The sequence below is a fragment of the Aotus nancymaae genome, unplaced genomic scaffold (assembly GCF_030222135.1).
Source record: "Aotus nancymaae isolate 86718 unplaced genomic scaffold, 86718_ANA_hifiasm-v0.15.2.pri h1tg000036l, whole genome shotgun sequence".
NCBI lineage: Eukaryota > Metazoa > Chordata > Mammalia > Primates > Aotidae > Aotus > Aotus nancymaae.
In genome coordinates, this window is record NW_026988450.1 from 71,670,799 (window position 1) to 71,698,508 (window position 27,710).

Here is a 27,710-nt window from a genome sequence, read left to right on the forward strand (position 1 = left end):
GAAAGAATGACAGAAAGAAAGATCAAGAATACACAAATTCATAGAGACAAAAAGTAGACTAGAGGTTACCAGGGGCTGAGGCAATGGGGAGTTATTGCTTAATGGTTGCAAGTTTCTGTTTGGGTTGATGAAAAACTTTTGGAAACAGTGGTGAAGGTTGTGCAGCATTATGAACATAATTAATGCCATTGAATTTACACTTAAAAGCTGATATAATGGTAAATAGTATGTGACATATATTTTACAATTTTTAAAAAATTGACTTTGTTAATAAAATGAAAAAAGTCACTGTAAACTACTAATCACTACTAACTTTTATTTTGTATTCAAGGATACAATCAACCAGAAGAAGAGGGTTCTTTTGCTCTGTCAAATAAATATATTTAAAAGCTAGCGAATGTCAGAGAAGAGTTTTATCAAGCCTATAAAAGAGATGAGGGAAATTTATTAATAGTTATTTACAGCTACACAGAGTTAACATATTGCAAGGGAAACATGAATATATTCAAAGGCTTCATTTCTAATATTTGACATTTCAAATTTTGAGAACATTAAAATTATTGTCAAACAAAACTCAGACCACATTAGCAATGGTTTAAAAAAGGGAGCAATTTAATCATTATATTACAGAGTGCTTTAAGAAGTTTTTAAACGTGTAAAAGAAAAAAAAAAAGCTTAGTGCATTACAGTCTTTACATTGCTTCTTTTTTTAAAAAGTTAACAGTAGTATGAAAAAAGCCACCCACAAAGCCAGCTGTCTGAGTGAGGAAATCAGCTACATTGCAGCATTTTGGAATTACTAATAAAGCTATAGTTAAAAAATAAAAAGTTTATAAAAATGAAAGCAGCATGCATATTCAAGGCTTTTTCATAACATTTTCAATGGCTGAAAAACATTTAACCAAAAGCTTAATATTTATTATTCATTAAATTAGAGAAAATAAACTGGCCAAGCCTACTACATCCGGTCATTCAGAAAAACGTTAAAATCCAAAGCTAATTAAACTGAACATTTCTTCTATGAAGAAAGCGCATTTTGAAAAATGGTCCTATGGTCACAAAAGAAAGGGTTCTTCCCAACATGAATGAAAAGCACCAGTCTTTACAAAGTTTGTAAGTCAGTATGAACTTTCAGTCTCCTGATACAGCAAGAGTTAACCGTTAACACTCCCATGACTCATAAGTGAAAAGCTAACTTTTAACTCATGATCAGTTCAGAATTTTTTCTCTATTCACTGAAATTGTTATAAAAGTAGAATTTCACTGAAAGATACCTCTTAAAAATTCTGATCTGACACCTGTACAAACATTTCTGATTTCCATGTGACTGTAAGAAAACACTAAGTATATATTTACTATATGATTCTTTTCCACATTTTTGGTGCAGTATTTATTTCAAAGTTTCACCCTATCCAAATTATCATGGCAGTTTATTTTCCTTCTTCAGAATTAATTACCTTCAGTTTAATAAAAAGCAAATCAGCTTCTAATGGAATAAGTAACAGTAGAAACAGTGGTATCCATGAATGTGTTTAAAGAAAGATCCAATTATTAAGGGCCAGTGATACCACAAAATCTTATTGTTTCAACATATACAAATAGACTGTTTTTACATTTGAAACTTTATAAACCCATGCACAACTTTTAACCTTAGTGCCAGGTCTGATAAATAAGATATTGTAATAAATCAGGGTTGATTTTTTTTTTTAACCCATTCCTAACAATTTTTGCTCTGTAAAATGTTTGGTCACTCAAAGTTCTAAGCTTAATCACATCTCAAAGAACAGAGGCAATACAGCCCATCTTACTAGACACATAGTATTAAGCTGGACGAAATATGAGGACAAGCTCTAGTGGTCATTAAACCCCCTCTGAAAGTCTAAGATTAAGAATGTCTCCATCATATTAGAATAAAAATGTACTGTATTAAAATTTAAATTGAATTTTTACAAGTTGTTTTTAATTAGTGTTCTATTTACATTGCAGAACTTCCACCAACTGCAGTAGTTTAACTTTGGCACAACGTTAAGTTCCATTTCTTTTGGGTATTGGATCCTGTTTTTTGAGTGTGTATGCCTCAAAACGTTTTCAATGTCATCAAAGATTAGGCCAATTCACAGTAAATCAGACATCTTGAGTTGAAGAATTGATTCTCCTTCAACGTTTTAGGCAGCTATAAAGGAAAAAACATCATAAAAAACTGAAAATTTAAAGGAAACCATATTTTAATTTTTACTACTTTTAGAAACAAAAATACCAATTATTCATAAAAATACATCTTAATATTGAGGTCACCTGCCATACGTCTTATATAATACACTAGACTTTGTGTGAAACTCATCTATCTATCTATATATTTCTTCATATGCTAGGTTTGCTTATAAACATTTATCACATTTATGTAATAATTTATTTAAAATTTTATTAGCAGGGAGTATATATTTCATTGTCAGTATCTGTAATAAGCAGACTATGAAATCTAAAGACTTGCATGTTTTCTATTTCTATACAGAAAGATATATATGTGCAAAAGATATATATGTGTCTCACTTTCTATAATAACTACTTTGGGAAGGTTTTGGTAACTTTTTTGGTAAATTGAACAATATTTAAATGACTTTTTCTATTTCTATACAAGGTTTAAAAGATATACATGTATACCTTACTTTCTGCAATAACTATTTTGGGAAAGTTTTGGTAACTTTTTTGGTAAATTGAACAATATTTAAATAAAATAACTATTTAGAGAAGGCTATGGTGAATCTTCTTCTAAGTGAAAAATTATTTTACTAAGTTAATAACTTGATGTTTTATAAATTTCAACAAGGCATGCTTCTATACTACCACAAAAGTATATGATATGGTTTGGCTGTGTCCCCACCCAAATCTTATCTTGAATAATAATTATTAAGGGAGTGATACCACAAAATCTTATTGTTTCAACATATGTAAATAGTCTGTTTTTACATTTGAAATTGTATAAGCCCATACATAACATTTTTTCTTTTTGAGAAAGAGTCTCACTCTGACACCAGGCTGGAGTGTGGTGGTATGATGTCGGCTCACTGCAACCTCCACCTCCCAGGTTCAAGCAATTCCTCTGCCTCAGCCTCCTGAGTAGCTGGGACTAGAGGTGCATGCCACTATGCCTGGCTAGTTTTTGTATTTTAGTAGAGACAGGGTTTCACCATGTTGGCCACAAGACGGTCTCGATCTCCTGACCCCGTGATCCACCTGCCTTGGTCTCCCAAAGTGCTGGGATTACACGTGTGAGCCACTATGCCTGGCCGCATAACTTTTAATCAGGGAGTGTCAGGGGAGGGAGTCTGGTGGGAAGTGACTGAATTATGGGGGCGGACTTTCCCCTGGCTGTTCTCATGATATTGAGTGGGTTCTCACAGGATCTGGTTGTTTGAAAGTTGTGTGGAACACCCCCTTTTGCTTTCTCTCTCCTGTTCCATTCATGGTGAGATGTGCTTGCTTCCCCTTCTTCCCCTTGGCCTTCTGCCATTAACTGTAAGTTTCCTGAGGCCTCCCAGTCAAGCTTCCTGTTAAGCTGGCAGAAGAGTCAACTAAACCTCTTTTCTTCATAAATTACCCAGTCTCAGGTAGTTCTTTATAGCAGTGTGAAAACGGACTAATACAGTGCATGTATAGCATACATTATACAATTTTTTTGAAAACTGTAGCTTTAGATGAATTTTCTGACCAGAATTAGTATCCATTTCAGTCAATATATAAGAATTATCTACACAAACTTAAAGGTCAAACTAAACTGTACCAAAAAATTCACATTATTTTTAGAAGACTGCAAATCCCAAAAAAATCATTGCAGAGGTTACAACAACATTCACTGCAGCAACAAATTTGTTGATTTAATCTTGGCTGAGTGCACATTCTTGTGTTTAGCAATAAAAAAATGCCTGTTAAAAATATTTTATGTATCTGGGTCAGAAGAAAGCCTGCTCTGAAGATTTCTGACATTAAGCAATGGAGGGCTGCACTTCAGGATAAAGCTGTACAAAACTAGTTTAGCTTCTTATAACTTAAAATGATTACATTAAACAGTATAACCTGGAATGATATTTATACTGCTTATTAAAATAGGTAAAATTTTAGTTTCATCTGTTTAAAAATATTAACAAGGAGAAAACCTGAAAAAGGATTGCCAAGCAGTAAGAATAGTGCTTGGTACACATTAAGCTCTCTATAAATAATTGTTAAAATAAATAAAACCAGAGAGAAGACATGAGGGAATTAAGGAAAAACTGCACAGAATCAGACAGCACAGAAGTAGGGGATGAGATACTGATGCAAAAAGCCAAGGAAATAAGTAAGCATGCTCACATGTAACACAATAATGAGGATTTACATCTCATTTCCTTCCTTACTGTTTGAGAATACTGCAGTCATTTCTGATAGCAAGATGTTATTTGGACTACTGACAGACATACATAAACATTTCATGACAACTGCATTGTTTTCAAAACAATGTACTTTTATCCTGGAACACTCCAAAATAGAGACTAGAGAAGAATAAAACTATGTTATTAAATTCCAGAAGTATTAAGAATTCAACTCCTAACTCCAAGCAGGTATCTGATTTGTAATTAATCCAATTTATAAAAGAACTAAGATTTAAGGAACATGCCAAAACCTTTCAAATTTAAGCCATATTTATTTGCATTTTTAAGACTACAGAGATATACTTTAAAACAAATACAATGTTAGTGCTGGTAGGTATGTTTTATACCAAAGAATGAAAAGGTATTTTAAGCCACTGGGTTCATATCAAATCTGTTATTTACCTTTTGATCTCTAAGACAGAAATAATTTATATCACAATTTTCAAAGACAGATGCCACCTAACCAAACTTTAATTTACATATGGCCTAGAACAGATCTTTGACTTTTAATGGAAAAAGATATTGAGTAATTTTATAAATTACTAAAAGGATACTGAGTAATTTCATAAAAACATAAAGCATTTTAAACTCTAGTTAAAAATCTAAAGTTTTGGGAGCAACACAATGAAGAAATAAAGATACCCATTTTCACCTAGTTTCCGAAAACTGCGCAATCCTCAACCCTGTGGTAAGTCTTTCCTTTGCTGTAGTTTTCCCCTTCTTTTCAGTTTTCATTTTTTAATTCTCTCCTTAAATGGGCAACAAATGACTTTAGTGAAGGGGGCATTGCAATAAATATGTTTTGGTTATCTTTAGTATTTGTTTGGGAATTCCCCCCTGCCCACCAGTCTCCCTTCATAGAGATTGGGTAACTTTCCTTCAAAACAAAGTAAAAAAAAAAAAAGTCCAATTCATATGAAAAACAACAATTAAGACAGCATTAAACTCTACATAATATACTACTACTAATTAAACTACACATGATAATCATTTATGTCCTGGCTATACTAGTGGTACCTAGTCTTCTTATTAGGGAAAAGAAAAACTACTTCAGAAAAAACTATCAAAAGTGAAGATGATTGTTACAACAAGGTGACTGTTCAAAATGCATGTGGTTGATAAACATATATGCAGATTAAAAATTTGCATAACTTACATTTCAGTCATCTGATTTAGAAAGCTTCCGTTTCACATGTCGAGGGGGTTCCCAAGTGTCACTATCATCTGTCTCTTCTTCATCCTCTTCCTGGTCATCAATAACTTCATCTTCCTCCTCATTTTCCTCAAATAATTCTATACCTAATTCTGATCTTCTCTGTCTTTCTGCAAACCACTCTCTGACCTGCTCATATCCCATATGTGATTTGTTAACAAGTTCATCAAGATCTTGCTCATTAAGAAACTTGTGCTTCAGGTAATAATCCTTAAGTATTGCAGTTCCAGTTTTAAATTTTATGAGTGATGGTCCCCTGTCCCAGTTGTTAATTCTTTTGCTTCCTCTAGGTCGCCCACGCGGTCTTCCTCTTCCCCGTCCTTTGGGTCTCCCTCTCCCTCTTTTCCGAAGAGAAGACAGACCATTCATACCACTTGAATTGGCGCTCTGATAGTAGTAATACCATTTCAAGTTTCCATTCTTCCAAGCATAACGTGTGTCCCCAAACCAACTAACTATGTCTGTTCTAGCAAGCCCACTTTCTTTGGCCAACTTGTCATATTCTTCTGGTGATGGCCACTGTGTCCGGACAAATGCACTCTTAAGCATGTGCAGCTGCTCAGGTGTTTTTTTACATATCTTGCCTGTACTCCCTGACTTAGGTGCACCAGATTCATCTCCAGGAGAAGTTTCTCCACCTTCTTCTTTGGAACTACCTGCATTACTTTCATCTATTTCCATTTTATCTTCCTTTAAAGCTTTTGATTTCTTCTTCTCTGTAAACCAAGCATCGATTTCTCTTCTGGTAAGTTTGGTTTGTGCCCTTAACCTATTTAATTCTTCATCTGTAAGTACAGAGCTGTTGAGAAAACTTGCCTGAAGGACACGAAGCTGCTCTGCAGTTTTCTCTTTAAACTTTTGGGGAGTAAAGTCAGGAAAAGGATTCCAGGATTGCTTAGGCTGTGCAGTAACAACAGTAGGGGATTCCGTGGTTTCATCACTGGAGTCTATAATAATGGTGGCAGAGGAATCATTGTTGAGATGTAAGCACTGATTACTCTTTGAATTTCTCTGGTTGTACCTTGTGTCACTAAACCATTTTTTAATCTCTCCTTTCGTCAGTCCTGTTATTTTCATAAGTCTGATAATTTCTGAATCATGGGGAAACTGATTTTTAAGGTAGCTGACTTTTAATTCTGCCAGTTGCTCTTTTGTCTTTTTTGCCCGAATGCCAAAAGAATCAGGGTTTATCAATGCAGTTTCATGTTTGATACTTTGAGAAGTTGGAACTGCTGCTGTTGCTGGCTTTGTTTCTGCAGTAGGCTGAGCAGCAGGTGCTTGACTTTTCTGTACATTAGTTTGACTTGGAACCCCTGCCACTGTCAAGGCTATAGGTGCTGTAACTGGTAAGGTGTTTGTTCCAGCCACTTGAGTAAGGACCAGACCAGGCTGACCAACTATTTGGCATGTCTGTAAAATAGATGGTAAACCATTACTCCCTGTAGAAATTTGTGTAGGAATAACAGTTATGGTCTGAGGTACAGTATGCACTGTTCCATTGAATTGTTTCCTTCTTGCCTCCTCTACTTCCTCGGGAGTCCAACTAACACCATGTTTTAAACGTTGGGCTGAAAACCATATCTTGATCTGTTCCTCTGTATATTTTGCTTGAGCAGAAAGAACCGTAATTTCTGACATTGTTGGATAAGGGAATTTGTTGTAGGTGTTAAGTAAAAGGGGGTTGTTGTCCAATGCAGCATTGTAGGTGGGAATGCTATTAACAGGGATTAAGACTTTGGGAATCAAATTAGAATTCTGCTGGGCAGATACAGCAGTTATCACCTGTGCTAATCCAGGAAGAACTGCTGCTGGTGTCACTACTGTGCTGGCAGTACTTGGATGTATTCTGTTTACAGTGGAAGTACTTGTATTAGATTCAGAAGCTGAAGAACTTGGATTTTCTACAATTTCTTCACGGTCTGGTTTGATTTCACTTTCTTTCTCTTCAGGAACATCCTCAACTGAGTTATGATGAACTGCAATCCGTTTGTTTTCCACTTTATTTTTCATCATTTTCATGATAGGAGTTTTACTGATAGATATTCCTGAAGAAGAAACTTCTGTAGATTCCACTTGCTCTGCATTCTCCTCTTTAACAAAACTACCATCAAAAGTCAGATCATTTATTGTTTGTTCAAAGATTGTCTGGTTATTACGTTTGACCATAGTCAACTTAAAATTCTCTTCTCCTGGGTGGTATTTCAGATTATGCTCAGAAAGTGCATCATACCTTTTGGTAAGAAAATTGCATTCGACACAAACATAGGATGAATTTAGCACTACATTGGGATGTTCTGAATCCACATGAAAAGTAAACATATTTAGATCTGGAGTTTGAAAAGTACAATATTTACATTCATATCCGCCTTCAACTTTTTTATTTTGCTGATTGTCAGAATCCACAGATTCATGAACTTCTTCATCACTTGAAATACTCTCTGCTCTGGTGTTTTCTATAGGTGTAAGTACAGGAGGACCTTCATCCAAATCTGATATCAACTCAAGGTCTGGATCTTGTTCACTGGCAAGGACCATGCAAGGTGTTGTTGATTTTCGTCTGCTTGCCATTCTGATGTTATGAGGAGATCAGTGGTGATTAAAAAGCATTGAGGCTTAAAACTGTTCAGTGTTCTTCATTTGAAAACAATGGCTTTTGGCTCTTCAAGTCCATTTTTGTGCTCAACAAGTCTCATTAGCAGCTTTCTCATGGTGCAATCAAGTAAAGAGCTTATTGTTGGCAGATAAAATACTGCTGAATTGCTGAAATTTTTGAAGCACAACTCCAATCACCTACATTAAAATAAATTTAAAAATGTTTTACAATGAGTAACTATGATCTTTTAAACAAATTATAGTTACAGTTCACTTATATGAAGTTGCTGGATAGCTCAGTTATAAAGATCTAGAATAAGGTAAGAATTAGGAAAAATGTCCTCTTAGGATCAAAATAGCTGTTTTCAAGCCAACTCATTGAAGGTTAAGTATTTTACCTTGAGTCAGACACAAGATTATTTATTTGAATTTCTTGCCAGCTATATATTAAAAGACAAGGGAGAAAGGGCCTGCTTTGGTAAGCACACTATTAATGTGAAGTGGCAACATTAACAAGGGAGGAACTTTAACACTATAAAAAACATTCACAGATACTATTATGGCCAATAAGCGTACAAGAAATTTAGCCTGGCCAACATGGTGAAACTCTATCTCTACTAAAAATACAAAAATTAGCCAAGCGTGGTGGCAGGTGCCTGTAGTCCCAGCTTCTTGGGAGGCTGAGGTAGGAGAATCACTTGAACCTGGGAGGCAGAGATTACAATAAGCCAAGATTGCGCCACTACATTCCAGCTTGGGCAACAGAGTAAGATCCCATCTCAAAAAAAAAAAAAAGAGAGAGAAAGAAAGAAATTTAATCCATTAGTTACATCCTCTTATTCCTACTGATCTATCTCATCAGCCAAAACCATGCTTCAAGTATAGCAAAAATAGCAAAGATAGAGGATGAATGATCAAAATTTCAGAAATACTTTTTTTTTGAGACAGAGTCTCGCTCTGCAACCCAGGTTGGAGAGCAGTGGCACGATCACTGCAACTTCTACCTCCCGGGTTCAAGTGATTCTCTTACCTCAGGCTCCTGAGTAGCTGGAATTACAGGCACACACCACCATACCCGGCTACTTTTTGAATTTTTAGAAGAGACGAGGTTTCACCACATTGGCCATGCTGGTCTCAAACTCCTGATCTCAGGTGATCTGTCTGCTTCAGCCTCCAAAAAGGCTGGGATTACAGGCATGAGTCACCAAGCCCAGCCTATCAGAAACATTATTCTTAGCACTTGCCACAATACTACCAGAAGTTATAAAGCACATCTAATCACATCAATCTCCTGATATAGGTCCCCAATGCTGAAATAATAAAGTTCAAACTCCTTGCAGGACATGTAATTCCTTTCATAACCTGGTCTAACCTCACTTTCCTGCCTCCTTTCTTGCCAGCCTTCTCCTTCCTCCTATTTCCTTATGCTTTAGGTACACCAGAAATGACTGCCATTCCACAGACATTCAATGCACTTTCAGACTCTTGCTCAGGCCCTTCCTTAGGTTAGGACATTTGATGTGTTGATCTGTCTACCCTCTAGGTCAGCAGTCACCAACCTTTTTGGCACCAGGGACCGGTTTCATGGAAGACAATTTCTCCATGTACTGAGGTACGGGGGATAAGATGGTTTTGGGCTGAAACTGTTCCACCTCAGATCATCAGGCATTAGATTCTCACAGGGAGTATGCAACCTAGAGCCCTCATATGTGCAGTCACAATAGGGTTGTGCTCCTATGAGAATCTAATGCTGCTGCTGCTCTGACAGAAGGCAGAGCTCAGACGGTAATGCTTGCTTGCCCACCTCGCACCTCCTGCTGTGTCACCCAGTTCCTAACAGGTCATGGATTGGTACTGGTCCATGGTGCCGGAGTTGGAGACCCCCTACTAGACATCACCTTCTCCCTTCCATTTGGTTCCATTTCCTCCTTTGTTTATTTTCTTTTATTTTCTAGTCTAGTACTTACCACGGTGTTACATTTCTGTCCCTGCACCACCATCCATACCTGTGGTCTCCTTACTATAAATATTGTGTCTCTCTTTTTTTTTTTAAATAACAGCTTGCTATAATTTGGATGTTTGATCCCTCTAAATCTCATGTTGAAATCTGATCCCCAATGTTGGAGGTAGAGCCTAATGGGAGGTATCTGGGTCATGGGGTCGGATCCCTTGCAACACTTTGGTGGTGTCCATGTAGAAATGAGTGCGTTCTCACTCTATCAGTTCCTGCAAAAGCTGCTTGTTAGGAAGAGTCTGGCACCTCCCTACTTCTCTTGCTTCCTCTCTTGCCATGTAATCTCTGCACACATGCATTCCCCATCATCTTCTGTCATGAGTGGAAGCAGCCTGAGGCTGTCTCCAGAAGCAGAGGCTGGTGCCATGCTTCTTGTACAGTCTACAGAACTGTGAACCAAATAAACCCTTTATCTTTCTAAATTACCTAGCTCTGGGTATTCCTTTATAGGAACACAAAGAGACTGAGACACAGCTTTTTTTGAGATAAAGTCAAGTCTTCAAAACTCTGGATTGAGCCAAGGACCTTTGTATCTTCAGCCTAACACTCTCCCAGCTGAGCTATTTTGGCTGACATCTCATTAATGTCTGCATTCCCAACTGCATACAAGAAGCCTGAATTCAGGAAGGTTATCACTAAATGTTTATTAAGTTGACAAGAATGAACAGGAAAATAGTCCTACAAAACTCAATAAGGCCTGCAGGCATCACCATAGAGAAAAGTAGCTGAAATTCACAATAATAACTTTGAATCATCAAGAAAACATGAATTAGGGGCTGGGCGCGGTGGCTCACGCCTATAATCCCAGCACTTTGGGAGGCTGAGACGGGTGGATCACGAGGTAAAGAGATCGTGACCATCCTGGTCAACATGGTGAAATCCCGTCTCTACTAAAAATACAAAAATTAGCTGGGCATGGTGGCACACGCCTGTAGTCCTAGCTACTCAGGAGGCTGAGGCAGGAGAATTGCTTGAACCCAGGAGACGGAGGTTGCGGTGAGCCGAGATCGCGCCATCGCACTCCAGCCTGGGTAACAAGAGTGAAACTCCATCTCAAAAAAAAAAAAAAAAAAGAAAGAAAACATGAATTAGGATCATACAAATATATTTAAATAAATTTTATACCTAAAATTTATAAAATAAAGGCTTTTTTAGATGGAGTCTTGCTCTGTCACCCAGGTTAGAGTGCAGTGACATTATCTTGGCTCACTGCAATCTCCACCTCCTGGGTTCAAGTGATTCCCCTGTCTCAGCCTCCTGACTAGCTAGGATTACAGGCACCTGCCACCATGCCTGGCTAATATTTGTATTTTTAGTAGAGATGGGGTTTCACCATGTTGGCCAGGCTGGTCTCGAACTCCTGATCTCGTGATCCACCCACCTCAGCCTCCCAAAGTGCTGGGATTACAGGTGTGAGCCACAGAGCCCAGTCTATAAAGTTTTATGCTAAAGTAAAGTTTGTTTCTGAAGTCTAATCCAAATGAAAATGAATAAAACGGGTAAGTGATTTAATGTATTCTCCACATTACTAGCATCCTAGCTGAATGGAGGAGAAGAGAGTGCTTCAAAAGTTATAAAGTAAAACCAGGTCCCTATGAGACAATACATCTAGTCAGTAAATGCAGAGACTTTTTTAGGAAAGGGAGCAGTGCCAAGAGAGAATATCCTGACTCTGAAGGATGGTGAGAACCTCCTCACTGGAATTATTCAAATACACATCCAAGTATCAGATGGAAAGTTGGACTTAATGTCCTTTGTTCCCTAATTTCTCATATTACCAAATAAAGAGCATCAGTTTAATAATAATAGTGACAGCCGGGCATGATGGATCACATCTGTAATCCTAGTACTTTGGGAGGCCGAGGCAAGCGGATCACTTGAGGTCAGTAGTTCGAAACCAGCTTGGCCACCATTGTGAAATCCTGTCTCTAGTAAAAATACAAAAAATTAGCTGGGCGTGATGGCCGAGCCTGTAATCCCAGCTTCTCGGGAGGCTGAGGCAGAAGAATCGCTTGAACTAGGGAGGCAGAGGTTGCAGTGAGCAGAGATCATGCCACCACACTCCAGCCTGGATGACAGAGTGAGACTCTATCTCAAAACAAAACAACAAAAAAGAATAATAGTGGTATTAAAAATCCAAATCCTACTCTCAAAGGTATCATTATTTTTTTCTTTCTTTTTGAGACGGAGTTTCGCTCTTGTTACCCAGAATAGAGTGCAATGGCGCGATCTTGGCTCACCGCACCCTCCGCCTCCTGAGTTCAAGCGATTCTCCTGCCTCAGCCTCCTGAGTAGCTGGGACTACAGGCGCACGCCAACATGCCCAGCTAATTTTTGTATTTTTAGTAGAGACGGGGTTTCACCTTGTTGACCAGGATGGTCTCGATCTCTTGACCTCGTGATCCACCCACCTCGGCCTCCCAAAGTGCTGGGATTATAGGCGTGAGCCACCGCACCCGGCCTATTTTTTTCTTTAAAACACCGTTGATTTCTATTATAAAGAAATCACTGAAATTTAAAACTTTTCTTAACTAAATGTTATAAACTAAGCTACTATCTTTTAATCAAATAGGGGTTATCATTATTTTTTTCAAGTATCAACACAGATGTTTGATCATTTTTTGTCATTAGAAACAGGGAATTCCCTAAATAGCTCTAAATAAGTGGTCCAGACATGGTGGTACACATCTGTAATTCAGCTATTCAGGAAACTAAGGCAGGAAGATTCCTTGAGTCTACGAGTTCAAGACTGGGCAACATGGTAAAATACTATTTATAAAAACATAGTAATAAGTGGAAAAGTAATAAATGAGCAGTACTCGTATATTTGGACAGTAAAGGGAACTGTTGAAAGGCAGAGGAGTAAGCTATTTTGTGACTGTTACTTTCCTAGAATCTGAGAGAGACTATATTTAATTGGGGTATACTAATAGTTGGAAGGCAAGAGGGTTTTCTTCTGAAACTCTTTTTTCCTTAAAGTGGTGGTTTTCAAACTTTTTGTTTTAAGCAAGGGAGCCCTTTCTTCAAACAAAATGCTGTGAGAGATCCCAGTGCAAAACAGATAAAAGAAGAGCTATCTGGTTGGAGGAGGCAGAGGCTAAACTACTCTCTGACCAAATTCCATTGTACTGGAATTCCAAATTCTATGCTTATAATCCCCACTTCCACCTTTGAAGAGTTCTCAGATGTGTGTAAAAGCCTTTGCCTTAAAACTTAAACATACTGGCTTGGTGCAGTGGCTTGTGCCTGCAATCTCAGCACTGTGGGAGGCCGAGAAGGGCAGATCACTTGACATCAAGAGTTCAAGACCAGCCTGGCCAACATGGTGAAACCCCACCTCTACTAAAAATATAAAAAGTAGCCAGGTATGGTGGCAAGAGTCTGTAATCCCAGCTACTCAGGAGGCTGAGGCAGGAGAATCACTTGAACGCAGGAGGTGGAGGTTGCAGTGAGCCAAGATTGAGCCATTGCACTCAGCCTGGGCAACAGAGAGACTCTACCTCAAAAAAAAAAAAAAGAAAGAAAGAAAGAAAATAAAAGATGATTTGCTCACTATAATCTACCATCAGGTCCTCCATGGTTTTGCTAACAAAGTAAGGTCAGTCTATTATTTAACATGTTTCCAAAAAGAGACTGAGAAGTCCCAAAAGAGTTTCAAGATTTGGTCCAAAAGCTCAATTCTGCATGTGTATAGTCTAAAAACAGACCAAGGAGCAAACAAAGGTATCCTCGGAGTTCTTATTATAAAGTCATAAGTTTGAAGGAAACAAGGATCTTAGTACAATTGCCCCATTTTTATGGAAGAAGAATCCCAGGCCCAGAGTAATTAATTCATAAAGGCATTGTGGATAGGGTAAAACCACAAGTTTTGCAGTCACCTTTGTCAATTAATAGGTTCCGTGAAAAGCTACTCAATTCAACGTCAATTTTCACACCTATGAAACCAAGATTCTTCAATTTAACAAATTCATTCAACAACTATTTGCTGAATGTCAACCACGTGAAAGGCACAGTGTTAGGCAGTAATGATACAATGGTGACCAAGACAGACAGTCTCTGGTGTTTCAGGTATTAGCAGTGAAGCAAGGAAAACAAACAGTAAACAATTACTCAGAATAACTATGATCAGGGCAGTAAGAGAGGAAGTATCAGGAAGCATATGAGTATACTGCAGGAGGCTTCTAGAAAAGCAGCAGAGAAGGCTTCCCTCGGGGAAATAGAAATAGTAGTATCCACATCAGAGGAAGTAAAAACGCCTCCTTCACTTACTTTGATACAAAGTAGGTGCCTAATTATGCTATTTTCAGTCCCTGAAAATTTCTTTCCGGAAAAAAAGAAATACCATTTAATATTAAAAGCTCACCTTTTTTTTTTTAAGCAATTAATCAGCTGAAAAGGCATGAAAATTGGATGAAAAAGTAGGAGTAAAAATACAGAGTAAGAATTTCTAGGATGTTGTTCCTATTCATCTCCCTTTGTCATTAAAGTGCAAGGGGACTGGAACAGGAAAATTGCTGTATAGAAATCACTATTAGCTGAAGGCATCACATCCTCTATTTGAAGGTCAACTAAAAACAGGGCTCAAAATCAATTTGGGGAAGCTTGTACTATTTACCTATAAAAAGAGGTTAAAGGTCAGTTGCACAACTCAGTAGCTAAGTGACTCTGCAATTAAAACAATTAAAATTAAGTCTGCCAATAAAAGAAAAAAATATTCTGTAAATGCATCCAGCACTGTAAATATAATACTTTTCAAAACAGCTTTCAGTTAACTTTTCAGTAGAGAAGTGTTTTTAGAAAACTGACTAATTAATCTACTGCCATTAAAAGTGATAATCTTAAGAGTAATTAAGGCATATGAAAAACTACCCATTTACTATTAAATTTTTTAAAACTCAGAAAATTTGCATATCAATTATAACAACTGTGAGGAAATATGTATGCATGTGAACAAAGACTAAATATGTAAAAAGTGAAAATTTCACGAGATTATGGGTGACATTTTTATGTGTGATAGTCACAAGTTTTCTTTTTATTTTGCTGTTTTTTTTTCCTTTTTGTGGAGAAGAGAGTCCCGTTACATTGCCCAGGCTGGTCTTAAATTTGTGGGCTCAAGCAATCCTCCTGCCTCTGCCTCCTTAAGTGTTTTACAGGGATGAGCTACCCCACCCAGCCTATAAATTTTCTTTAATATTGTTATTATATTGTTTTATTATAAGGTACTACAAACAATAGTTTCAAGACCTTAAAATTGCAAATAGACTGAAATATTTCTATGGTCAATTTATGACTAGTATTTCTATGGTCAAGCTGGAAACAAAGTTTCTTTTCTATTATTAAGGCAAAAAACATGGCTACATAAAGGACTTTCCAATCCTGGCTTCCAGAGCACATATACTAAAATTGGAACCATACTGAGAAGATTATCATGGCCCCTGGGCAAGGATGACATGCAAATTTGTTTTTAAAAAAAAGAAAAGGAAGGAAGGGAGGAAGGGAGGAAGAGAGAAAAACAGGGAAGAAGGAAGGAAGAAAGAGAAGACAAGAAGGGAAGCAAGGAGGGAGAAAGGGAGGGAGGAAAGAAATAACAAAGTAAAAAAAAAAAAAGGATTTTCCAGGGCAGCAGGAATCCCTTAGTATGTAGCATTCAGGTATAGTTTTTGGAGCTCTGAGAAGTCAGGCTGTCTCTAAGAGCCCTCAAGACCATCCACACACAATCTCCAGGGTGTAGATCTAGACTAGCCAGTTTCCTTGGATCTATCTGTATACCGGATCTTCTCCTGAGGGTAGGATACTATTCAATCAACTTATGATTCTGAATTCATCAAAACAATTACAATTTTTACAATTTTAGAATTCAAATTTCTCTACAGAAAAGCATTTAATGAAAGCAAAGTATGTTTTATCACAATCTAAAAAGTTTGAGAGTTCTTACTCAAGTTCTCCTTTTATGATCAGAAAAAACATCTATTTAGTATCCACTATATTCCCAGGGTACAACAAAATACTTATTAGGACCCCAATAATGTTTGCTAAAAAAATATCTTTAGGCGCCGGGTGCGGTGGCTCACGCCTGTAATCCCAGCACTTTGGGAGGCCGAGGCGGGCGGATCACAAGGTCAAGAGATCGAGACCATCCTGGTCAACATGGTGAAACCCCATCTCTACTAAAAATACAAAAAATTAGCTGGGCCCCGTGGTGCGTGCCTGTAATCCCAGCTACTCAGGAGGCTGAGGCAGGAGAATTGCCTGAACCCAGGAGGCGGAGGTTGCATTGAGCCGAGATCGCGCCATTGCACTCCAGCCTGGGTAACAAGAGTGAAACTCCGTCTCAAAAAAAAAAAAAAAATATATATCTTTAGGCTGGATGTGGTGACTCACACCTGTAATCTCAACAGATTGGGAGGCTGAGGTGGGCAGATCAATTGAGGTCAGGAAATTGAGACCATCCTGGCCAACATGATGAAACCTCAACTCTACTAAAAATACAAAAATTAGCTGGGCATGGTGGTGCGCACCTGTAGTCCCAGCTAGGAGGCTGAGGCAGGAGAATTGCTTGAACCCAGGAGGCAGAGGCTGCAGTGAGCCAAGATGGCACCACTGCACTCCAGCCTGGGCGACAGAGCAAGACTCTGTGTTAAAAAAAAAAAAAAAAAAAAAGTCAAACAAGGGAGATAAAGCATTCAAAGAATGATTTGGGCAGTGAAATTCAGGAGAAAAGGATATAGTTATTATAAATACAGTAAATGCACATTTGCACTTATAATCATTACTTCTCTGTTTTATAAGAAAACTATACTTTAATGTTCTACTACATTTTTAAAAAGACTAAAAATAAGTCCTCAATGTAATACAACTATAAGAAGTTAATGGATTGTTTCAAATTCTATGCTTACTACTACTTAAAAAAAGTCTAAAATGTTTTATAATTTAGCAGAGCCATAACTGCAAGGAATTTGCAAGCTTCTGGTTTTTTTTTTTTTTTTTTTTGGCTGTCTTGGACTTCAAATTAAATGATTAACAGATAACAATATGTTGGCCTAGTTAGCCACAAAAGCATATTATTTGGTAAGATTTTATGTGAAGAAAAACAAACTTTGTGTTTTTTTTTTTTAAGATGGAGTCTCACTCTGTCATCCAGGCTGGAGTGCAGTGGCACAAACTTGGCTTATTGCAACCTCCGCCTCCCAGGTTCAAGCAATTCTCTACCTCTGCCTCCTGGGTTCAAGCAATTCTCTGCCTCAGCCTTCTGAGCAGTTGGGATTACCGGTGCGCAACACCATGTCCAGCTAATTTTTGTATTTTTTTAGTAGATACAGGGTTTCACCATCTTGGCCAGGCTGGTCTTGAACTCCTGACCTCATCATCCACCTGCCTCAGCCTCCCAAAATGTTTGTGCCCAGCCACAAACTTTGTTTTTCACACCAACTCTGGATCAAATAAGAGCATTCAGGGCCAAGTGTGTTGGCTCACACCTGTAATTCCAGCACTTTGAGAGGCTGAGGAGGGTGGATCACCTGAGGTCAGGGGTTCGAGATCAGCCTGGCCAACATGGTAAAACCCTGTCTCTACTAAAAGTACAAAAATTAGCTAGGTGTGGTGGCGGGCGCCTGTAATCCCAGCTAATCAGGAGGTTGAGACAGAACAATCACTTAAACCCTGAAGGAGGAGGCTGCAGTGAGCCAAGATGGTGCCACTGCACTCCAGCCAGGGCGACAAGAGCAAAACTCCATCTCAAAAAAAAAAAAAAAGAACATTTAGAAGACACTATAGTTTTTAGGGATCATATTAATTTCGATGTAGCATCAACTAAATAAAACTGTTCTTAGGTAGCAAAAATATACACACTGAGAATCCCTTAGAATCTGCATATATATATAGTGAGAATGTTTAGGACTCTGTATTCTATTTAGTTTCACTTTTCTCTCTTTGAGTCAAGAGTTCTGTTTAGCCAGCTGAAAATACTTACATTTACATGTCTGTATTAAACTAAAAGTTACAAATCCACAAAAATCACCGAATGCCTAAGCAGTACAAACAAAGAATGAGGTCAGATTAAAACAAAAGGTATCTGACGGGCGCAGTGGCTCACGCCTGTAATCCTAGCACTTTGGGAGGCCGAGGCGGGTGGATCACGAGGTCAAGAGATTGAGACCATCCTGGTCAACATAGTGAAACCCCGTCTCTACTAAAAATGCAAAAAATTAGCTGGGCATGGTGGCACGTGCCTGTAATCCCAGCTACTCAGGAGACTGAGGCAGGAGAATTGCCTGAACCCAGGAGGCGGAGGTTGCAGTGAGCCGAGATCGCGCCATTGCACTCCAGCCTGGGTAACAAGAGTGAAACTCTGTCTCCAAAAAAAAAAAAAAAGAAAAGAAATATTTAAAAACATCGAGTTCTTAAAAAATTAAATTAGGAATTGGACAACACAAATTTATATCCACAGCAAATGTTATTAAAGATTGCTGGTAACTTAGAATCATTACCTGAGAGAGAAATCTCAAGCAAACTGTCTGAAAAATAGTCTCAAGACAATTGAAAATCAGATATTAAAGTGAATATACAGACAGGAATGAAAAGGATAAAAGTGAAAGCATCTAAGACATTGTGGTCAAAGATAATCAAATTTCAGAGGATACCTTTGCTAATGCTAATTAAGGCTGAAAGGTAAGAAACCCTATCCTCTCTACCTGTTTTTTTTTCCATCTGAGAAAGCAGACCTTAATGACACTAAAGATTAAAAGAAGAATCCAAGCTAGACAGATTTCTTCTGGCAAGCTCTGACCACAGATTTGAGGAGTGAAGTGTCTTTTAGAAAGGACTCTCCCTAAGACACTAACATCCTAGATTTCTCCCCACAGCTGGCAGCTAGGTAGGTAGGTACATAACACTTTGAAACTGATATATAAACTAGCACTATGAGCTGGGTGCAGTGGCTCACACCTGAAATTCCAACACTTTGGGAGTCGGAGGGAGGTGGATCACGAGGTCAGGAGTTCAAGACCAGCCTGGCCAACATGGTGAAACCCCATCTCTACTCAAAATACAAATATTAGCTGGATGTAGTTGTATGTGCATATAGTCCCAGCTACTCGGGAGGCTGAGGCAGGAGAATTGCTTGAAACCTGGAGGCACAGGTTGCAGTGAGCCGAGATCGTGCCACTGTACTCCAGCTTGGGTGACAGAGCGAGACAGTGTCTCAAAAAATAAATAAATAAAAATAAACTAGCACTATCATGAAATCTCTTGTGAATAGTTTGTAAATGTGATCCAAAGGTAATTTTCTGCTGCAAATAGTTTTTCCCTACTTTTCTCAAGAAGGTGTGTTAAGTCTTTTACAGCCAGTCTAACACAAGAATGTGATTCTCAGTTCCAAGTGAGATTATCTTTGAAGACTGAAAAACCATTCATCTGGTCATTATCCTCCCTATTTATAAAGGTAAGGTAACTGTTACCTACTTCACTGAGGATATAATGATTTGATTTTCCAAAATACTTTGAAAGATAATAGCAATCACTATTGGTAACATCAACTTACAAGAACTTTTATCAATTTTTTAAAAATGAAAGTGAACCAGCACATTAATGTTTATGAAATCTTTCTTAGTATTTTCTGTAATCATTTAAAGTAATAATTGGATAAATGCTTCTTACAAAAGCCAATTAATTAATCAGATAAAAATATAAAAGCAATTATATACAAATATATTCAAATATTTATTTCCTTTTTTTACATCAGATAGGTAATGTGCCAGTGTCATAACAAGGTTTGAGAAAGGCACATTTCACACATGAGCATGAAAACCCAATCATCACACTTATGAACTACAAAAGGATCTATATTCAAATATTTAAGTTTTGGTATGGTTAATATAAGTAAGAGTATTTAACTAATAATTAATATCCTAACTTTTATAATTAACTATTATTAGTAGCCTACATACTGAAAACATAGTTTCAGGATTTGTTCTTGTATGTTTTGAAGCATTTTTCTGGATATAGGCAAAAATATAGCAAAATTTCTAAATCAACTTTCCCATAGGAAAGGTGCATTTGTCTTGTTTACCTCTGTTATCATAGCACCCAGTATAGTGCCTGACACACAATAGATTTCATCAAATATTAATTTTAAAATCAATTATAAATATACCATATAAGATTTATTATGAAGTGTGATACTGTCTCCTTTGAAATTAAAGCAGTCCTATAGTTATAGCTCTTAAAATTTGAAAGTACATTTAAAAAAGTGTTAAGCATATGTCTGCTGCTTTTTAAGGAAAGCTTTTAAAAACTTTAGCCAAATATAGTATCATGGGATCTAAAGTGAGTACATTCAGTATCTGAGTTTTACCATACCAAAACAATGAAACACATACTTGCCACAGCTTCCTTAGCATTCTGTTCTTTGAAATGGAAGGGTATCCCTTCTAGTTAGATGTTTAGCTCAGGCCATCATTACCAATAGGTCCAAAGCAGCTGTCTGTCTTCTCCTACAAAAAAGTAAGATTTTATTATTCTAGATATAATTTAGCCTTAGTCAGGAAATTTTTTAAATTTATGCCTTAGCTTTCAATAAATAAATGTAATTTTGAAAAAAAAAGTTTATTCCTTTATCAAAACTTTAAAAGAACCATCTAAATGCCAATCCTGATATTGGTAGGAAACACAAAAACTATACATTAAAAAATTACATTCGGCCAGGCGCGGTGGCTCACGCCTGTAATCCCAGCACTTTGGGAGGCCAGTGGAGATGACCTGAGGTCAGGAGTTCAAGACCAGTCTGGCTATCATGGTGAAACTCCGTCTCTAAAATAAAGAAAGAAATAAATATTTATATTATACAGAACAACCAAATAACTGTTAGACCATTTTCAATAAGATTTCAAAATATGAATATATGCAGTCTGTAATGTGAAAATTGAGATGTAGAAATTGGGAGTTCTTTTAAATGAGTACACAAAGATTATGAAGACAATTTAAACTACAATATCAGAATAGTTGTATATGTTTATGTGTTTGTACATAAACCTAGTGATATTTGTATCCTAATTCATTATGTTAATTAATTGGAATGGAGAGGATTATTCATGCTGACAACACAAGCCAATAACAAGTTAAAAATAAACTAGTAGTACTCAATCCCTAAACATGGGGTTATCTAACAGAATGACTGGTGTTTACCTATGTCGTTTTGCCTGAACTACCAAATGGCTTTACAGTCAGTGCACTGTGAAGCATTGATATTGTGCAATCAAATAAATAGAAAATAATTCTCTGAAAATTCAATTATTGTCCAAGTATGTTGTAGTATATAACCTAGAGCAATTAAACGAATCAGAAAACTTTAATAAAGCTACAATTGCTTATCTTACCAGCATATACATAAATAATACTTTTGAAGGGTTGAAACATTTTTATTGTATTATTATTATTATTATTGAAATGGAATCTTGCTCTGTCACCAGGCTGGAGTGCAGTGCAATCTCAGCTCACTGCAACCTCCAACTCCCTGGTTCAAGCAATTCTCCTGCCTCAACCTCCCAAGTAGCTGGAATTACAGGCATGTGCCACCATGTCCAGCTAATTTTTGTATTTTTAGAAGAGACAGGGTTTCACCATGTTGGCCAAGATGGTCTCGATCTCCTGACCTCAGGTGATCTGCCCAGCTTGACTTCCCAAAGTGCTGGGATTACAGGCATGAGCCACAGTGCCTGGCCTTTTTTTGTATTCTTTAAGCAATATACTCTGTAAACCATAATGAATGAATATTAAAGAAGATTATTTTCCCAAATACCTTACTTTTTTATTCCTGCTACTATTACATACAAGTTTATGAAGAAACTTCTCACATCAAGAAATAAATACACCAGTCCTCTAGTAAAATACCTCTAGGTTAAGTTAAAACTTAGGCTGAATAAGTACATTATTTTCATGAAAAACAAAAGAGCATTTTCCTGGTAGGCCCAGTGGAGCATCTTGTTATCTCTGTAGCCTGGGACTCTACAATTTCATTTCCTGGTATCTCGTTGTTCGGCCACCCATTAGTCATCAATCTACAGGATGTGGACTAGAAGAGAAGATAGGAAGCAGCTGCCGAAGAGGGAAAGTTATTTTCCAAAATGAATTATTAATACCGTAGGAAACTGGTAACCTATTTCAATCCATTCTTAAAATCATAACAGTAATTGCAAGATGCTTTACCGAATGAGTCTCTTGAGAAGAGCTGCCAAGACATGTAAAGGCACAAGGATACCAGAGGAGCAAAAATGAGCTCATCAGTGCTTTTGAATGAAAATCCTAGTTGCCTGATGTTATTTAAGTTCTGATACTGGGATTACTTTAGAACATTTCTATCTAATTCAAAGTATTTTTCTTAATTTAGTATGAGTGAATTTCAAAAATTAAAGAGCTCATCTCAGCTATGAACATTATATAATAAAACAGAACAAGTTGTTCTGGTAGTAGACGGATTATAAAAAAAGACCAAGAGTTTGGGCTTTGAAACAGACTGGTTCAAATCCAGCACTGCCACTTACTAGCTGCATGGCTTTAGACAAATGGCTTAGCCTATCTGTGCCTCAGCCCTGTCATCTATAAATGGTGCTAGTAATATTAATAGGATACTATTTACTTAACAGGGTTGTTGTGAGGACTGAAATAGGTAACACACGTAAAGTTTTTGGAGTATTTCTTGGTACTTAGAACACAATGAATGTTAGCAAAGAAATCTTTGTTTAAAATTTGCTAACTGTTGACAAATGATAAAATACTTTAAGAAGCTGGGTACCAACCAACCAATAAAATTTATTTGCCATTTTATACCTTTGAGCATGTTAAATCATGCTGGAACAAGTTGGCCTCAACAGGCAGATATTAATCAATCAAATTTAACCTCTCCCCCACACGCTTTTTCTGACCTTAGCTCCAAAACGAATCATTATCGTATGACATATTTAAGGGTTACTTCACAGAACTAGCAAACGTGATATAAACAATTTTATCATAGTAACAAGGAGAAATTGTTCTCTTCTCATGATCTCCCCCCTTCTCGTCCTCCCCAGTATAGCCAGGTCTAGCAAAGTTTTAATAAACTTCTTTTTAACAATATTGGATGGTAAAAGAGAATAAACGTAGAAGAAAAACACAATTATGAGTTAAGTGCTTAGAAATATCAGAACCTCCTATCTTCTTTCATTTCTCACTAAAAAACAAAAAAGGAAAAGAAAGATTTTTAGGAAGGGGAAAAATGAAGTTAGAAATCTTGAGAAATAGGAAATCACCAAAATGTGATCAAAGAGTTATTTTATTTAAAATAATTAATGATATGGCTATGACTTTAATATTTTAATTTTGTTAAGATAAATTCTGATAATATTATCTTTTTTTAATCTAAAACTAAGAACTGAAAATTAAAATCCTGCATTAAAAATGATTTATTTGGCTGAGTGCAGTGGCTCACGCCTGTAATCCCAGCATTTTGGGAGGCCAAGGCAGGAGGACAGCTTAAGGCCAGGAGTTTGAGACCAGGTAGGCCAACATAGCAAGACCCCATCTCTAGAAAAAAATTTAAAAATTAGCCAGGTGTGGGTGACACATGACTGTAGTCCTAGTTACTCAAGAAGCTGAGGAGAGAGGATCGCTTGAACCCCGGAGTTTAAGGGTACAGTGAGCCATGATCATGCCACTGCACTCCAGCCTTGGCAACAGAATGAGACCTTGTCTTAAAAAAAAAAAAAAAAAAAAGGATTTATTCAATTGAATAAACATCATTCTTTTTTTTTTAAACTAGAAATATAACCGTAGAATAAACATCATTCTTAAACTGCTCATATATACTTCTTTTCCAAAGTATGTTATCACATTTTTTTAGACCAAAGGTATACAGTTTTACCTTTTAAATTGGAAACTGATAGCATAACATGCCAAGATTAAGTATCTTTTAAGAGCGAAACCTGGCAACTACATAAAAATTTAAATATTAATATTTAAGAAGATCCTGTATAAAATGTGGATCTCCAAAATGTAAACTCAAATGTATATTCTGATTAATAATCTAAGTCAGCAACTTCAGTCATGCAAATCTAGTTATTTATGACTACAAATGTATCAAAGCAACAAGGATACAATAAAATTTATCAGTAGTAGTATAGAAATATTGGCTCTTATTCTAAAGATAGTATCATAGTTTTAAAAACAGAAATATAATTTACTTTTGAAATTAGGTAGGATTATTTAAAAGGATTTTTAATTCAAAAAATTTAGCCTTAACAGTAAATGTGCTTATCACAACATAAATAAATGTTTACAATGGTTTAAAAATGTGTATTACTGGCCAGTACAATAGATCATTCGAAAAATCTCCCTGAATAATTGCATTGACTGATATTAGATTAAAAACTAGGTACTGAACTTTCAACATTGTTAATTTAAGTAGAGTATTTTGAGCCCAAATCCACAATGCTGCAAAACAAATAAAAGGGTTATTTCATCAGCTACATTTGTGATCATTTTAATAATTTTAAAAGCATTTTTATTTAAGTATTACTTTAACAGCAAACTACGTCTCAAATATCACATTTTATGCTCAATTAGCATGAGAAAGAAATGTAATACATCATAATATAACCTTTCCATCTTAATGTAAAATATAATAATACAAAAGGGAGAAAAATCTTCAAAATGAACTACCTCTCCTATACTATTAATTTCATTAATAAAATAACTGCAAAACTTTGTCCCCATTTATTGAAAAGAAAAAGAACTTACAATACAATTATCATTAAAGGTGAAATAATTGCTACATCATGCATGAACTACCCCCCAAATCCAGTGAAATAATAAGCTTAGCTATAAAGGAAAGAAATCTACTAATGAGTGTTCACTCGCACAGACACATTTATGTTTTCGGTTTTAGCATATTTTCAAACCATCTGGCATTAATGCCTCTCTGGTTCACCCAGCCTAATCTGTTCAGAATTGAATATAAAACTAGAGCTACATGCACACTGAGGAAACCAAAGAACAGCACACATGCATAAAATGTTCCAAATGTGAAGTTCTAAACTAGTTTATACTTGAACTGTGTCTTTAAAACATTTCCACTGAAGATGTTAAAGCTCTTTTGAAAATACAAGAATAGTTTAATAAATCTCTATGAATCATCACTGTCATCAGTTACCCAAGTATTACTCTTTAATTCTCATTTTAATCCTGACAGTTAAATAAGGCATCTGAAGAGGTACTTCAACAAAAAAGATTCATTGATAACTGAAATGCTATCCTTTTATATCGAAAAGGGCCACGATTGTACTTTTACTTTGTATAAAATTAGTCTGCTTAGCCCTAAACTACTTTGGGAAAGGAGAGAAAAACTAAAAGCGAAAAAAAATTCATGAAAGCCTTTTTTCTTTTATGTCCTGTTACTGCATTATTGTCATTGTCAGTACTCACATTTCTTTCGCTTAAAATCAGGGGTCAGAATTGCTACTTTAGAAATTAAAATAATCGATGGGTATCCTAGGGCCAATTTCCCTGTTAAAACCAACTCCTGCTCATCTTCACTCCCGACAGAAAAACAAATGATTTTTTCAGAATAATTTTTCAGAAACAAAGATAATTAATGTAGCACCATATAACACAAATTAAAGCTTTCAGACAAAGATTGAGACAAAACGACCAATACTAACAAACCTAAAGAGCTCTTACATATGAATACACACACACACCCCAAACCAAATATTCACTGTTCCCTGGGGGGAAACTGCTTCTTCTTCCCTAACCGTGAACCGCTGTATATTTTCCAGTTTTGTGATTTTTCCTTTCTCTGCTATCACATTGACCTCCAAGAGAATTGCTTCTTTTAAGTTACATGGAATCCCAGCCTAATCACATCACAACTCTCTCAGCCTTTTCTTACATTTTTCTCTCAAAAATTAGCTCTTCGAATTTTTTTTAATAGCTGGGCTGAGTTGACAGAAAAGAGCTGTGGAATTGCTGCTCTGTCCGATATCTTCCCTGTATCCTCTTTTCTCATCTCTAGTCCCTGTACTAATTTCCCTGCCTGCTGTCTCATTGACGCCTTCTCAGCTGCTGGATCCTTCACTAACCTAACTTTAGGATATCAAATGGAATATTTTCCTTCTCAGAGGCTATGCTCTTTCCTTACAGTTACCCACAGAGGGAAAAGAAAGACAGGAAAGGTACTCAAAGAATTGCCAAGTCCCTTTACCTCCAACTTTGGTGTAAAAACATAAGGAAAAGGCATCTGCCAGCGCTCTTCTTTCCTGCCCTTAGACCTCGTTCCTCTCACACCTCCTGCCCAGCCCTTTATTTCTCTTGAGGAATTAGTAGATCGTTCACTGTGAGCCCTAAGGCTTGGAGGATTCCCCTGGGTCAGCCTCCCCACACCCCCACGCCCCTACCATCCTCTTTAATTAACTTCTCCCTAAATCCCAGGGCTTCCTCACAATCGTAATTGGGTTCTTAAGGGCTCAACTCCCAGCCTTTCCCAAAGTTGGGGCACGGCCTGGCCCCGAAAGGGGTGAGCACAGTCTTCCTTGAACTGGAGGTACAGACTTCCCCCAAGGGTTTGCTGGGGCTCCAACCTCAGTCAGTGCGCTCAGCTCCAGCAAGACAATCTCTCCTTACTCTCAGGGAGACTGAGTCCCCACGAGGCCGCCACACGCCCCCGGAGGACAGCGCTCCTGACCTCCCCTAGGACTCCCAACATCACTGGGGTGCTCCCTCCGGCGGCGCCCTCCGCTGGGAATACGCAGTCTTCACTCCCCTCAACAATCCCAAGTTCCTCAGTCCTCACCAAGGCAGAGGGCTAAAATTTTCCCTCCAGAGAAACCCCCGCCCCCAAGATCTTTCGGCGGCGGAGACATTCAGAAAGAGTGAGGGAAGCTGTCGGTCAGTCCCTCTGCGGCGACTGCCTAGCCGCGAGGCAGGCCCCGTCCCTCCCCCTCAGACGCCCCGCGCCGGGTCCGCCCCGCCACCCGCCGCCGTGAGCGGGCTCAGCCCCGGGGGTCTCTGCTTTGAGGCCGCCCTCCCCCCGCCAGGCCCCGCGCCACTCGCCTTTCCCGTGCCGGCCGCGGACTCTGAACTCCGGTTCCCACCCGCAGCCCGGAGTCTCCGGGCCCGCTGGTCGCGGAGCCGGCTCGCGCCACTACCTGCAGGGGCCGCCGCGCCTCTCAGCGCCACGCCGCCGCCATCTTGCATTTCAAACCGGCTGCACTTTTCAGGGAGTCAACTCTGACCTGTGAACCCTAAACCCGGAACCGCTCGGCGGACCCGCAAAGGGGCCTCAGCAGCTCTGTGGCCCGCGGAGCGTAGGGACCCAGGGTGGGGGTGCGAGGAGAGGCGCGCGCCCCAGCGGCCGTCCGGGCGCGGAGGGGGAGGGAAGAAAGCCGGTCGAGGCAGGGCCCTCCCGCGCGCGCGTCCTCCGCGCGCCCCCACCCCGTGCGGCGCCAGCCTCCCCAGTCCC

General features: G+C 38.0%; 1 protein-coding gene, 1 non-coding gene and 1 pseudogene across 4 annotated transcripts; 1 reads left to right on the forward strand and 2 right to left on the reverse strand.

The window, feature by feature from the left end:
• Window positions 1–296: 296 nt before the first annotated feature.
• ZHX1 (zinc fingers and homeoboxes 1) lies at window positions 297–27,498 on the reverse strand. Of its 3 annotated transcripts, none has more exons than XM_012451593.3 (4): window positions 27,397–27,498; window positions 20,602–20,715; window positions 5,563–8,409; window positions 297–2,173 (listed from the first exon to the last, which is right to left on the reverse strand). In XM_012451593.3, exon 3 carries the CDS (start codon window positions 8,185–8,187, stop codon window positions 5,566–5,568), a length of 2,622 nt encoding a protein of 873 aa, XP_012307016.1. In that variant the 5' UTR covers window positions 8,188–8,409; window positions 20,602–20,715; window positions 27,397–27,498; the 3' UTR covers window positions 297–2,173; window positions 5,563–5,565. The 3 variants fall into 3 exon arrangements, with proteins under 3 accessions (XP_012307016.1, XP_012307017.1, XP_064240634.1); XM_012451594.3 differs by having other exon boundaries at window positions 27,302–27,467; XM_064384564.1 differs by lacking the exon at window positions 27,397–27,498 and adding an exon at window positions 20,917–21,101.
• Window positions 15,603–15,691, forward strand: LOC135278137 (U6 spliceosomal RNA; annotated as a pseudogene).
• Window positions 19,959–20,062, reverse strand: LOC135278180 (small nucleolar RNA U13). The gene has a single exon (XR_010345732.1). It is a non-coding gene; the product is annotated as a small nucleolar RNA U13 (small nucleolar RNA).
• Window positions 27,499–27,710: the final 212 nt, after the last annotated feature.

What these genes read in the sequence shown, in the direction of transcription:
- ZHX1 (XM_012451593.3), bottom strand. Translation starts at nt 8,187, where the DNA reads ATGGCAAGCAGACGAAAATCAACAACACCTTGCATGGTCCTTGCCAGT.